This window comes from Dromiciops gliroides, chromosome 3 (assembly GCF_019393635.1).
Source record: "Dromiciops gliroides isolate mDroGli1 chromosome 3, mDroGli1.pri, whole genome shotgun sequence".
In the NCBI taxonomy this organism is placed as follows: domain Eukaryota; kingdom Metazoa; phylum Chordata; class Mammalia; order Microbiotheria; family Microbiotheriidae; genus Dromiciops; species Dromiciops gliroides.
Window position 1 is genome coordinate 205,386,836 of NC_057863.1, and position 14,007 is coordinate 205,400,842.

General features: G+C 39.5%; 2 protein-coding genes across 3 annotated transcripts in view; one reads left to right on the top strand and one right to left on the bottom strand.

Annotated features, from left to right (window-relative positions):
• Positions 1-666: 666 nt before the first annotated feature.
• CGGBP1 (CGG triplet repeat binding protein 1) lies at positions 667-6,350 on the bottom strand. The gene is made up of 3 exons (XM_043995434.1): positions 6,212-6,350; positions 5,341-5,543; positions 667-3,100 (listed from the first exon to the last, which is right to left on the bottom strand). Exon 3 carries the CDS (start codon positions 3,079-3,081, stop codon positions 2,578-2,580), a length of 504 nt encoding a protein of 167 aa, XP_043851369.1. The 5' UTR covers positions 3,082-3,100; positions 5,341-5,543; positions 6,212-6,350; the 3' UTR covers positions 667-2,577.
• Positions 6,351-6,622: 272 nt separating this feature from the next.
• Positions 6,623-14,007, top strand: part of ZNF654 (zinc finger protein 654) — a 120,582-nt gene continuing 113,197 nt past the window's right edge. For both annotated transcript variants that reach the window (XM_043995324.1, XM_043995325.1), the window contains exon 1: positions 6,623-6,882. In XM_043995324.1, coding sequence (XP_043851259.1) covers positions 6,697-6,882 — 186 coding nt within the window. In that variant the 5' untranslated portion in view covers positions 6,623-6,696. The remainder of the gene's footprint in view (positions 6,883-14,007) is intronic.

A 14,007-nucleotide genomic window follows, 5' to 3' on the forward strand; every position in this document is an offset into this window, starting at 1 on the left:
TAAAGTTAAGGTTGAAAGGGTTTCTGTACAAAATGTCCATCATACCCCAAGGCAGCTTGGGCCTCAAATAGTTCTATTTATTCTATTGAACATACCTCAACTATGGTTTCATTGATTTGTATCAGTTTTGGAAAGGCTAAGGTTGAGCAATCTGCCTTATAAGCTATGAGACAAAGTTAACTAGTCTCAGAGAAACAAAATGTCATAATCGGTAAAGAAATATTACTATTAAAGCCCCAGAAGCATGAGACAGTGGTCAAGGGAAAGACCCCTGAGAATATGATCTCATGATCCTTATAGGAAGATGGAATTATGCCCTTTCATATATGTGTGGTAACATAGTTAGGGGCTTGTTGAAATACACAAAGATATGATGTATAAATGAAACTCATCAAATCAGTGAAAATAACCATGGAAAGAGGAATATGACCTACTATTGATAGTTTGCCTTCAGAGTAAATTTATACTAAAATACAGAAAAAAGGAACAAAAATTATCTGAAATCAACAATCAGCTGATACACCTATCCTCATCTTTTTAACCTGAAATTAGTACAAGTGTTTTCCTAGTTTCTTGGATTTTAGTATCATCTTGGATGCTAAAGCAAACATGACCCAACTCCCAGTGCCTTTCTAGTATAAAAGTTTGTTTTTGTTGGGAAAGATATTTAGTTCCTTAATTGGTGTCTTATCAATGATAGCACTATGTGGAGAATTTGCTGCATTAATTTGCCATAACTGTAGAAACAAAAAAAATACAACCTAGCACTCTAAGTTCTATAAAGTAACTTTTTAAGACAGGCTAATTGTTTTAGGGGGTTGGGGGCAGAAGATACTTAGAATCTAAACTTTAATGAAGACCTAAAATGGAATTCAACTAGCACCTTGAAAATATTTTCTTAGAAATTTAAGTATGGAAAGTTGGCTCCAAAATATATAAAATCCAATACTCCTATTCACTTTGGCCTCATTTTGCTTGTGAGCACAGCATCACATGACATATTATGATGTATTTTTTAAAGACATCTTATTACCCTAAGTTACAAGGGACTCCACCATTGCTTTGTAACAGAAAAAAAAAAGTTATAAGTAATTTTTATCTTGTATATGTTCAAGCAACATATGAGATTTTATATATATAGATAGATAGATATCTATATATATAAAGCACTAGTCAAAGTTAGCAAGTGATTAACTTTTAAAAGCATATAATTTGGTTCTCCTGTGGTCTGGACTTGAAATCAATAAAAGCTGTGCTTTTTGCCTTACTGAGATAATAAGGGTCAGAAAGAGCTCATTTCCTGAACATGGTAGATCCTTCAGCAGAAATGACAATCATTTTCCCCAAAACACTTATGCATGATGCTGCCAGAAGCCTACCTCCAAACAAATATCTTGCCAGAATTTCTAGTTAGCTCCTATTTTATACTATTCCTAAAAACAATGAAGCACCAGAGATAAAGCTTTTTCAAGAAAGTCAAATAATACAAGCTTTCTTGTTCCTGGTCTATTTACCTCATGAAGCATATATAAGCTAAAATCATATGGAGCAAAACTACACAGGTAACAATTTCCATCTGCATTGACCTGACAGCATAGGTACAGAGGATTACTCCATGCAAAAGGGTACTCCAATTCAGTAAAATTAGACTTGCTGCTTAATTTAACATCCATAGTTAAGACATCAAACTCAAATGTCCATTTATTAAGATGCAATTTATAGGCAAAAAGGGTTTTGGAACCCAATGAATGCATGCACAAGAAGAAAGGGGTATTGGAAATTTAAAGTGTAGTTCAAAATCCAAACTAAGCATTCCTGGGTACATTTTGCCTGTGAAATTCTGTTCATGTTGAGAGCAAAATCACTGTTACCTAATGTCTATGAGTTCTGGCACTCATGATAAAAGTAGATTTAAGTCATTTGCTGATTTTGAAGCTACTAATAAATGTCTGATGAAGAAATGAGAAATGTGGGATTAAGGAGAGACTTAAGATAACTAATTTATAATAAACTATAGTTAGAAATGGGACAATAAGAGCCTTTACCTGTTCTGAACTAAGAATACAGCAGAAGCATATTTTATTCTATTAGAGGGCACTCTAATCAAGATAAAAACCCCCAAAACCCAAAACCAAAAAACCCACCCCCTAAAACAAACAAAAAAAACCCCTTTTAACCATGGGCAGTATTCCTTGGCAGCAGCTTCAGTTTCTTATGCCATTTTTTATTCCAAATATTTAAGGAACTTCTTAAGGAACAGTCATACGTTGTAAAAAGCAGGGCAGGACTTTTAATGCATAAACTTTTTAGGGGAAAACCATCAGTTTGAAAGAAAACCATCAGGCTTTAGATATTCTAGCACACTCTAAACTGAAGTTCTGTCTTATACCACCAGTGGCTAAATTATCAGTAAGTTCTGCAGTGAGGTTGTCACTTCCGCAGCTATATACACATCGCAAAACTATTCTGTATCACATGATTTTAATGAAATAAATATAAAAATGAACCACACAATCAACACATAACTTTAATACTCCACGTCATTTGTCTTGTTCACAATGATGGTAACCTCCCTTGTCAACAATCTTGTGAGTTAAGGAGCTGATTCTCATTCTCATACCCATCGGGGAGGTAAGCTCTCCTTAGCTGGTCTGACTTAGGTATGGAGCCACCATTCTTCACATGGCGAGACAGAAAAGCACGAACTGCTGGGTGATCAGCCTTCTCAAGTGGGATGTTGGCTTCCAGGCACATTTTCACAAAGTCCTGGATAACACTGATTTTCTCTGTCTGCGCAGTACTGTTGCACTGAAGAGATGCTGTTAGAGGCCTTTGTTTCTTCCTTACATTCTGTTCTTCAAACTCTGCCTTTCTTTTGGTGTGAGTCTTGGACTTGAGGTGATCACTGATGGCAGACTTGCGAACATGATTAAGTACCACGTTGCAAGAAGTGCAGAACAGTTTTCCTCCATCTTCATGCAATTCACCTCCAAATTCAGTGACACGATCCAAAGGAGTCACATACAAAGCAGTCTTGGAACGGTTTCGAGCAGGAGGAGATGTTACTACAAATCGCTCCATTCTGGTTTTCAATAAGGGTCTTTCAAAATAAAAAGAAACAAATTGGTATGAACAGGACATTCTATCTAAGATTAATAACAAAAGATGAGGGGGGCGGGGGGGGGGGGCTACAGCTAAAAGCTTCCCTAAAGAAATCTGGTAAAATAGACAAGAAGCAATCACGATATGTACTAGAATAGGTATGATAGGGGAAAATTTGAAGCAAGTTACTATACCACATTAGCAAACTTGATTTTTAAAAAAGTTAACTAAATTAGAATTATAGGGTGATAGAATAAAAGACCAGCCAATAAACGTGTACCAAATTCTATAGCAAAACTCCAACAAATGATTGCCAATTAGCAATGGACTACACTTTAATCTAATCTGAACCTAGATCTCTTTATCCTATTTTGCAACTTAAAGTACAAGGAAAAAAATTGTCTTTGTCCCATCAAGATATATATATTAAAGTTGGCTGCAGTATTTTTTTTGCGGGGGGGGGGGGGGGAGGAGGGTCAATGAGGTTCAAGTGACTTGCGGAGGGTCACACAGCTAGTAAGTGTCAAGTGTCTGAGGCCTCATTGGAACTCAGGTCCTTGGGGCAGCTAGGTGGCACAGTGGATAGACCACTAGCCCTGAATTCAGGAGGACCTGAACTCCAATCTGGCCTCAGACACTTGGCACTTACTAGTTGTGTGACCCTCAGCAAGTCACTTAACCCCAATTGCCTCACCAAGAGGAAAAAAAAAAAAGAGTAAATGAACTCAGGTCCTCCTGATTCCAGGCTGGTGCTTTTATCTACTGCCACCTAGCTGCCCCCTGGCTACAGTATTTTAAGGAGTAATGTTATAACTACAGGAAGTAATGTCAAATGTAGATTATTTACCTAACTAGAAAGGTGTCTGAAGGTTTTACAAAGGTGTTAAGAAGTCTTAAAATGATGGAGTGGTATAAAAGGCAATAATGAAGGCAAATTTCAAAAATCCAAAGTTGAGCTAAAAAGTTAGGGTTTGAAAACTCAAGAAAGAATAATAAAACAGATGATTGTTGATCATCAAAACTGTCAGTAAGGTATAGTTGTCTATGTACCAGTTTAGTAATAACTGGCATTTATATAGTATTTTTATGTTTGCAAAGTGCTTTACATACATCATATGGAAAAATCTTACATAATAATGATATGTTAGTATTATGCCTACTGTACAGATGAGAAAACTAAGTCTCAAATATTTAAAGTAATTTACCTATAGTCACATAACCACTGAGTGTTAATGGCTAGACTGCACTTACTTCTTTCCTGACTAAGGGCTCTTTCCAATAAACTATACTCCCCGATTCTGGTGAGTCTCAGCAGGTCACTGGCCCCCAACTGTATAGTCAAAAACCTGAGTAAGATTTTGAATTTACTTTCAGTCATCACATTATTTTGTATCTGAAAAGTCACACATATACAAAGGATCTGAGTGTCAGTATATCAGATTTCTGATATGAAAACACCTCTAGGATTTGTGGATCCTAAGTCCTGTAGATAGTTGCCTCCAGCACATAGAAGTTAAATAACTTGTTCAGAGGTCTTAGAGACTTTAAGCCCAACACTATCCACCATTCCTTTATTTCTATCTAAAAGGTTATGATTAAAAGCAAATCCATTAAGTCTCAAAATTAAAAATACCCTTCACATAGAGCAGAGATTCTTAACCTGAGGTCTATAAATTTGTCTTTTAAAAATATTTTGACAGCATTACAGTATAATTGGCTTTCTCTGGAATTCAGCAGTTAAATTGTGCAGTTAAAATACTATTCTGCAAAGGGGTCCACAAGATTCACCAGACTGCCAAATAGATCCATCACACACGTTAAGAATCTCTGACTTAGAGCCTTAAATGATTTTAAGTAATCTATTCAACTTCAGACCTACATGTGAAAATTTCTTCCTTTATGACAGTCAATAAGTCCCTAGAAATGTACAACTGACTTGGCTTGTTATTAACTACATGTTCAACTATCCACCTAGTTGAAATTTATAAAGGTGATGAACACAATTTTCCCAGGGTTGCTGTGAGGATAAAATATAAGTTAATATTTATAAAGTGCTTTGCAAACCTTAAAGCATTAAATACATACTAGCTATTATTTCAGTGGAAGACTTTTTTAAAAATTTAAAACAAGATTTAAGAACTGGCCCATATGGGGAATTTGAAAATACAAAGTTCTAAACATTAGTAAATGCAAAATAAAGTTAACTGGGAAATGCTATTTTCAAGTTTAAACGTTTACCAAGATAGTTTCCAGTTTTGTTGTCTTGACACTTAGCAGTGAAGGGTTCCCAATCTGAGAAAACAGAGGTGTCAAATCTGGGCACCCTCTGCCTGTTCCAAACACAGTTGCCTTCAAATCAGTTTCTCAACAAGTGGTGGTAGAGAAATGGTTTCTGGGCTTGCACCCTATTTTCGCTGGCGTACCTGGTAGTCATTCCCTTACTAGAGCAAAAGAAAAATGGAAGGGGGAGGAGGGGGAAAGGGAAAGAGGAAGCGGGAGAGAGAGGTGCAAAAGAGTGTCAACAACCACCACCAAACAGGTGGCTCAGAAACGGGCTCCCCTCAGCACCAGCCCAGACCCCAACAGCGCGCCCCCCACACCTCCTAAGCATACCCAATCCCTGCTCTGGATCCCCACTCCGGACCTCCCCATCTCTCCTCGCCCCTCCCTTACTCAGTTCCCAAGCCTGAGTGTTCCGGAAAGGAGGAGTTGGGCATCCCCTTGGGAATCGGGATTCCCACCCTAAACCGGACGAGCGCGCCCGCCGGCGCCTCTACTTCCAGCTCCGCGGGAGGGGGGAGGGAGCGGAGAAGACGGGCGGGGGGGGGGGGGGAGAAGCTTCCTCCCGGCCCCCTCCCCCCCGCCCCCGGCCCCCTCGAGCCCAGACACCCCACCGCCGAGAAGCAGACAGTTCCGGGTGGGGGGGGTCGGCGGCGAGGCGGCGGCCGCTGACAGGTTTGCCGTCTTCCTCCTCCTTCCTCCCACAGTCAACGGCTCCAACCCCCCCACCCCCCACCCCCACTCCCCGCTGATTCCGGGACAGAAGGCCCCGGGCCCGCAGCCCGCACCAACGGCCCGGCCCGCCCACAGCTTCCCCGCTGCTCGGTACCGTAGGATCAGGGCCGCCACTAGGGGAGGAGGACGAGAAGCAACCAGGAAGGGGGAGGAGGCGAAGGAGGTGGGAAAGGGAGAAGGAGGAGGACCAGTTGCCGCTGCCACCGTCGCCCGATCAAGCCCCGCGGCGGCCGCCGTGTCCCCCGCCGCGCCCCGTCCTCCTCCGCGGCCTATTGCGAAGCACGGTAGGCGGCCCCCAGCAACCGCCGTGAGGCGCGGTCCAACGGCTGGTCGGCGGGTCAGACGGACGGCGACTTCGACCAATGGCAGCTAGAGGGCGGGATCCAGGGTGACTGGCGGCGGGAGATGGCCAATGCAGATTGGGGGCGGGGGTGGGCGGAGCCGGAAGTAGAGCCCCGGCGGAGCGGCGCTTGTCCGGCTGGGGGGGAAAGAGGGGAGGGAATTAGAGGAGGAGGAGTAGGTTAGCAGCGGCAGCGACGGCTTCGCTGGGGCTGGTACGCGCTGGGCTGCGAGAGCCTCATGGCGGAGGAAGAGAGCGACCAGGAGGCCGAGCGCCTCGGGGAAGAGCTCGAGGCGATCGTGGAGTCCCCTCCGGGTTCCGTCGCGTTCGGAGCCGGGGCTGGGGGCGATGGAGGCGGCAGCTGCGGCGCTGGAAGCAGCAGCAGCAGGATCAGCAGCCGGGATTACTGCCGCCGCTTCTGTCAGGTGAGGAGCAGCCGTGGGCCGCCCTCCCGGCTGCCGGGGGTGGGGGTGGGGGGTTAACGGGGAACGCCTCCCCTTTGACCTCCCTCTCCAGCCCCGCATTTTCTCTTCCTTCGTCCTCCCCGGGTCCGGAGGGGTGCTTACGGCGCACGCTCCTCCCTGCGCCCCTGGGGGAGGGGGTGGAGAACGAAGGCTGCGGGCACCCGGGCGGGGGGCGGGGCCGCGGTGACCCTCGTACTCTAGGGGTGCAGAGGGGGTGAGGGGTCAGAGGGAGGCAGGGGATGTTGTCTCCTGGCCCCGTGGTCTTCTTCCCCGACTTCCACAATACTACTCCCTTCCTCTCCCTCCCCCCCTCCTTATTCCCCCGTGCGCCCAGCTCAGGAGGTTTAAGTCTATGCCTGCTTGAGACCATCCGGTCTTAACCATCCAATCCCCTCCCCTGCCTCCTCCTCATCCCACTCACACACACCCCCGTAACCTCCCTAAGTAACGCTTCTGCGTTGCCCCCTCTTTCCCACCTTGTTCTCCACTGTTTCGGGGTGGGTGACATGTCAACTCTCTACTGCCCCCTCTCCTGTCATCTCTTCCCCTCCCCCGCAGGCAGGGTCTCCTGTCATCCCCTCCCTGACACCCAGCTGGGGCTACTTCTCCCTTTTGCTCAGGCCCCGAACCAGTGACCCCGTGTTTTGTTTTGATTTTTCCCTCCTTCCTGTGGGGAAATGACCCCCCCCCCCCCGCCATGTACTATCTTTCTCTATACTAACTACCCAGAGAGGAAAGTCGTTCTTTAACCATTGTTCTAGTTACAACCCTACTTCTTCCTTTATATTGCAGTCATGATAGTGAAATAGTGTAGCGACTGTGACAGAAAACTCTTTTCCCCCTTTTCAGTCTGCAGCCACTATATTTCATTGTAGGTTCCAGTCTTTGGATTAAATCAAAACGTTCCTATTCCTAAAGTAAAATTTAAGATGTATGCTTTCACTAATATATACATAATCAATTAAAGTTTACATTCTCACAGTCAGAAAAGAGCCTACTTCTGGCTCCTGTTTTCTGTATTGCAAATTTGAGGTTTTAGAAACCTATTTTGAGAGGGTTTCTAGTACATGGGTGTTTTTTTCTCCTTGCTTTGCATTTTGCCCCCTTGTAACAAATAGGAATGAAAAGTAATGCTAAACAGTGACTTAAATTAATGGGCATCATATTTACTGACATTTGATTGTGTCATTCCGAGTTGCATATTGAAGAGGGATAAAGGATAAGTTTGTCATCTTCTTGTAAGTTTAAACTGTTTACTCATTGACTTTTTTAGAAAACGTAGATTGTGGGTGGTAGTTGTTTTGACCGGAAGAAAGGTTGGGCCCCTCTTGATTGGCACTGAAAGCAAAAGTTCTGTGTGGTGACTTATTTGAAAAATAACATTTTAGCGTTTCTCTGAAGTACACCTAATGGTCTTTAGTGCTATTATCACCATTAGTAACCATCTAGAAACCATGTAACAAGGCTGAAACCTATGGTCTTGTAAATGCTTTAATTTACAGTTCCTGAGAAGATTTATGTTACAAATGATCTTACTTTGACTACCATGACTTCAAAAAAAAAAAAAAAACCTATTGGATACATTTAGAACCATTGTTTAGTGTTAAAAATCCGATTCTGTAGGGTTGTTTTGTTTTACATTTTCTCCTATCCATTTAATAAAAGAGTAACATTTCATTTTATGTTATTTATATTTATCTTTGATACTGCAGCCTTTTAGTTTAATATAGAACCTAATCTTCTGGGAGGCAGGGGGTCCCCATTTTTGCAATACTTACATTATTTTTTTATTTTGCTTCTTGTGGTGTTCATAATAACATATGGAATTAACTGGTTAGTGAAAGCAAATATAACAAGAAGAAAGAAAAAAGGCTCTATTTCACATTGGAAAATGGCAACACCTCAGGACATCTACATGCTTCATTGTATCAGAAAGCTTTATTACAAACTGACTTGCATTTTTGTAAAATGCTAGAACTCATTTTTAAACTGTATGTAGGATCTATGCCTCTGAGCCTTTTTTAGGTGGCCTAAAACATAAAGAACCTTTTTAATATTTTGGTTGCTGTTTCATTGTAACTGATTTCTTTTGTAATCCTATATATTTTAAAACTTTTGGAAAGGGCAGAGGAGAATAAGTATTTATATATCATCTTGTTATTACCTCATTTGATCCTAACAACAACAACCCTGTGAGATAGGCGCTATTATTATCCCTCTTTTCCAGTTGAGGAAAACTGAAGCAAACAGAGGTTGTGACTTGAACAGCTAGTAAATGTTTGTTCAGATTTGAACTCAGGTCTGCTATCCACTGTGCCACACATATAGGAGTAAAAGGTGGTCTGCCTTTGCTGAATTTTACCCTGTAGTAAACAAGTTTTAGTGTAGTCAATTTAAATTTCTCAGTGCTAATTGGCTGAGTAAGGGGACAGTGGATTATATAATCCAAAATAGTAGTCCAGAATGCAGGTTTACTTTTAAAGTTGTTTTTCTTAAGCTAAAAGTTAAACAAGTTCCCATTTGATAAGTAGGCTGAGTTATCTATGAATAATCTGTAAAACAGTTAACATGCATGTAGGGAATTAATTGTAAAATCATTCATTGTACATGTTTGGTCTTGCAGAGCTGAGAGTAGAAAGACTTAAAAGTGAACTTCCTGGAGAGGAATAGAAATTTTGAATCAAAATTCCTTGCTAGCTGATTGTACAGGTGGAGAGAAATGTTGGTATAGAAAAGGGTTTATTAATTTTTTTTGTGTCATGGTCCTTTTTGGTTGTCTGATGAATTCTGTGCACCCCTTCTAAGAATAATATTTTTAAATGCATAAGATAAAACAGAAAGGAAACCAGTTATAATGAAATATAGTTATTAGAAATTTTAATGCACAAGCTTAACTCCTGGATAAAATATCAAAGTTGGCCTTGCATTTCCAGCCTTAAGAAATTATAAAACTTTTTATAGATAATGCATTGCTCAAAAAATGTACTGTAACAGTTCTCAAAGTAGAGTTAAAGACCTTTAAGGTCCTGAGACTTTATGGATAGGATGGAATTGGGATGATAGATAAAGGTGATTTTATGACAATGTTGAGCTGAAAAGCTATATGAAATAGATGAATTGGCCATGTATACCACTATATCATGAATCCCCCCTCTTTGACACACCATCCCTGCCAGTCTTTAAAATTTGCTTCAATGCCAGAAGGGAGATCAGAACTACAGAATTATAGATAACTGTGATGGATGAAAAAAGAAATGAGGGATTTATTTGTGTCTGGCTGAAAAAGTTCATGATGAAGAAGTTTGGTGACTTTACATTTTAGCTATTTGAAAGAACAAAATTAATAGTTCAGTTAATATATTGATGTAATTAGGGAAATGCTGGTAAATGTTTTAACAACTGACTGCGGATAGGATGGAGTATACATACAATACTTAATTTTCTGCACTTTCTTAAGTCTAAATAAGTGCTATAAATGAAGCCCTGATTCATAGCATTTACTGATTTCTGAGATGTAAATGTTCAAACTACTAGGCAGCCTGTTTGAGTTGGAGCCAGCTTAATCTTCTGACTTTCTTGTGTGACTCAATGGATAGAGTAAGGAAGAACTGAATTCAAATCTGGCCTCACATTGCCTGGGTGTGACTGCCTCAGTTTCCTCATCTGTAAAATGGGGATAATAGCACTTAACTTCCAAGGCAAGATAATACAGTCAATCCTCAACTTTCACAGGGGTAATGTTCCTAGAAAATGGTGCAAAAAAATCAAAAAAATGAATGCTGACACATTGAACCTATGGTAAATAGGGAATTAGGTTCCTGAAACCACTGAAAATATACTTCTCTGCATATAATTCTTTATAACAAAACATAAATTCTGATAATACACACTTTTTCTTACACAGTAACCATGAAATAACTGATAAAATGCAATATACAAAATAAAATTGATAAGATGCAAAACATTTTTTTCATTAGTGATGTCCAGTAATTCTGTGACCTTTTGTGCTAACATCTCAATTTAAAAAAAAATTATTTCAGACAATATTCACTTTTCATAACACATTAAATCTACAGTACCATAAATACTTTGCTCCTTTTTGTGGATATAGGGTTGATTTGTTAACAAACTCGTGGCTGGCTGCAGACATTCCAGCATGAAGTTTGTCCAACAGCTTTATTTTCTCAGTAAACTGCATCACTGACTTTGCACACTTGGGCTGAGAGTCTGAAGGACTTGCACTATGCTTTGGGGGCATACATGAAACACAAAACTTTAATTTTAAGTGCAAACAATGAAAATATGTAATGAATGCATGGGGAACTTTTTACAATGGTAGAGTGAACAAAACCTAGCTGCTCCACAAGTTTGCATGCATTGTGTGCCTTTCATTTTTTTCTCTGCTGAGTATAGCAAGGAATGTGTAAGGTTGCCAGCTTGAAAGTGAAAATGAAGTTACTAATAAATCACATGTATGCTTGAAGTCCTGAAAGTTAAACATGAATGTTGAAGATTGACTGTATTTGTAAAAGCACTTGGCAAACCTTAAAGTACTATATAAATGCTAGCTATTATTATTGAATATCTGATTAGTTAAACTCTTAAGGTTGTAGTCTTCTCCCTGAGCTTGATTACCATAATGAATAAGTTGACATTGTGTTATAACTTTTGTTTTTGTTCTTTTGTTTTTTTTGTTTTTTTTTTTTAGTGAGGCAATTGGGGTTAAGTGACTTGCCCAGGGTCACACAGCTAGTAAGTGTTAAGTGTCTGAGGTCGGATTTGAACTCAGGTCCTCCTGACTCCAGGGCCGGTGCTCTATCCACTGCGCCACCTAGCTGCCCAGTGTTATAACTTTTGAAAGCAAGGATTGTGTAGTTTTGTCTCAAACCATTTTTCTCCTGCCCCACACAGCTAGCATAGTACATTGCATATAGGCGCTTGATTAATATTGGTTTAATAAATTTGACATTTATTAAAATGGACTTCCTAATCATTTCTTCCCAAATAAAGTAGCATAATAATTAGCAATTTTTAGTATCTTGTTCCTTATAAAGTATGTTAACATAAGACATTGGTAACATTTCATCACTAATTAAAATTTGGAGAAAATAGAAGTTCTTAAAAATGCCTTTTTAGTTTAAATGGAAAGCTTTATTGCTCCGTATTAAACATTAGCATCAAATGATGGAAAATTCAGAGGTGCTGAATCATTTAACATTTATAGATGTAACTTTGAATATTTATAGGAATCAAATAGCACCTGTATATTTATACCTTCATCAAGAAAAGGAAAATTAACTAAGGCATATACACACATACACATACACGCACACTATAATAAGGACTTCACTTTGCTATTATATATTTGCTTTATGCTTTGGGCGATACTCTGTAAACTTTAGGATTGATTTGCATAAATCACTACCATACATAAAATTGAAATAAAATCCAGAATACTAGATAATATAAAGAAGGTAAAAATTTTTCTATTTATTTGACATTAGGAGCATGTTCCTGGCCTTCAGAGAACTACTTCTTTATTTCTTGAATAGTTTTGTATACTTCACTTTTATTCTGTGTTTGATATCCTAGATATTTCAGGCAACATCTTCTTAGCATCTTTCTTATTCTGAAAGGATTAAACAAAATGGACAGATTATGAATTCAAAAATAGTTTTCATATTATTCCTGTACATATTTTCAACATTGTGTTTTTTTAAATTTTAATGACTAAGTTGCCAAAAGTATGTGTTCTGTTTCAGTAAATATATTCCAAGGGAAAAGAGTAATGGACTATAAACTCTAGTGAATTTATTTTACTATTGTTGGTTTACCCATGGTAAGCACCTGAAGACATCCAACTCTCTCACATTATCTCATAGAAAAGCTTGCCTCTATATAGAAGTAACTACTCCAGCATATGTGGCTCTAATCTAGGCTTTCAGCAGTAAGTATAACCATTATGGGGAAAAAATTATTTTGAAGCTAAGAAGGATCTTAAAAATTAGACAATCTAGATTCTTTATTTCATAGTTGAAGAAATTGAATGTCTTAGCCATTGGCACAAAAATTACTTAGTGGTAGAGTCAAGACTACAACCCAACTTTTCAGATCTAGTCTGTTCTACCTTTTATTCTACCACTAATGTAGAGTTATAGAAGCTGAAGAGTTTAACAGCTTACTTAACATACTTGCCTATTTGTGGACTCTGGCTTACTATGCTTATCCCTTATGATTTGAAAAATTTGACTTGGACTTTTAGGTAGCAATTTTACAGTTTTCAAAGAAAAAAAAGCAAATGAGGGAAAATAAAGGATACCAGATTTTCATAAAGTATTGGTTTCACCTGAGAGGCTCTGGAAAGATTGTGAAAGCTCCTTTGGGGGAGTTCTCACTCCTCCCCACTTTCTGCCATATACTGATGGGGTGAAATCATGCCTCATTTTGTATTTTGGACAAGGTTACTTTAATACTTGATAGATTAGGGAACCCTACAGATATAGTTTGCCCAGATTTTATTTTTTAAATTATTGTTTTATTGATGACTTTTAAAAATGACATTAGTTTCCAAATATATCACCTTTTTCATAGACCCTTTCCTTTTAAAGATTAAAAAAAAAAAAAAAAAAAAAGCACATGACTGTAGTCCCCACAGGAGGGAAGGGAGGGGAGAGGATCTCTTGAGCTCCAGAGTTCTCAGCTGCAATAGGGTTTAAACCAATCAGGGCATCAGGTGTCTGCACAAAGTCAGGTGCAAGTAAGGTTCACTATATTTAGTGAACCCTGAGGCTCACTAAGGAGGACCCAACCTTGTTAGGTTAGAAATGGAAAAAGTCAAAATTCCTGTGCTAATCAGTAGTGGGAGTGGGCCCTTGAGTGATTGATGGACTTAGATGAGATAGAGGAGACCCAGTCTCCAAAAAAAGAAAAAAACATTTTAGCAAAACTGATATGTTAGCTGACTTGGGCAACACATGTAACATTCTCCACTTCCAGTGAAAGAAGGGCATATTTTTTCAACTTCTTGGGGGCTAATTTTGGTCATTATAATTATACAGCATTTAACTAAATTTTTATTTTTTTCAA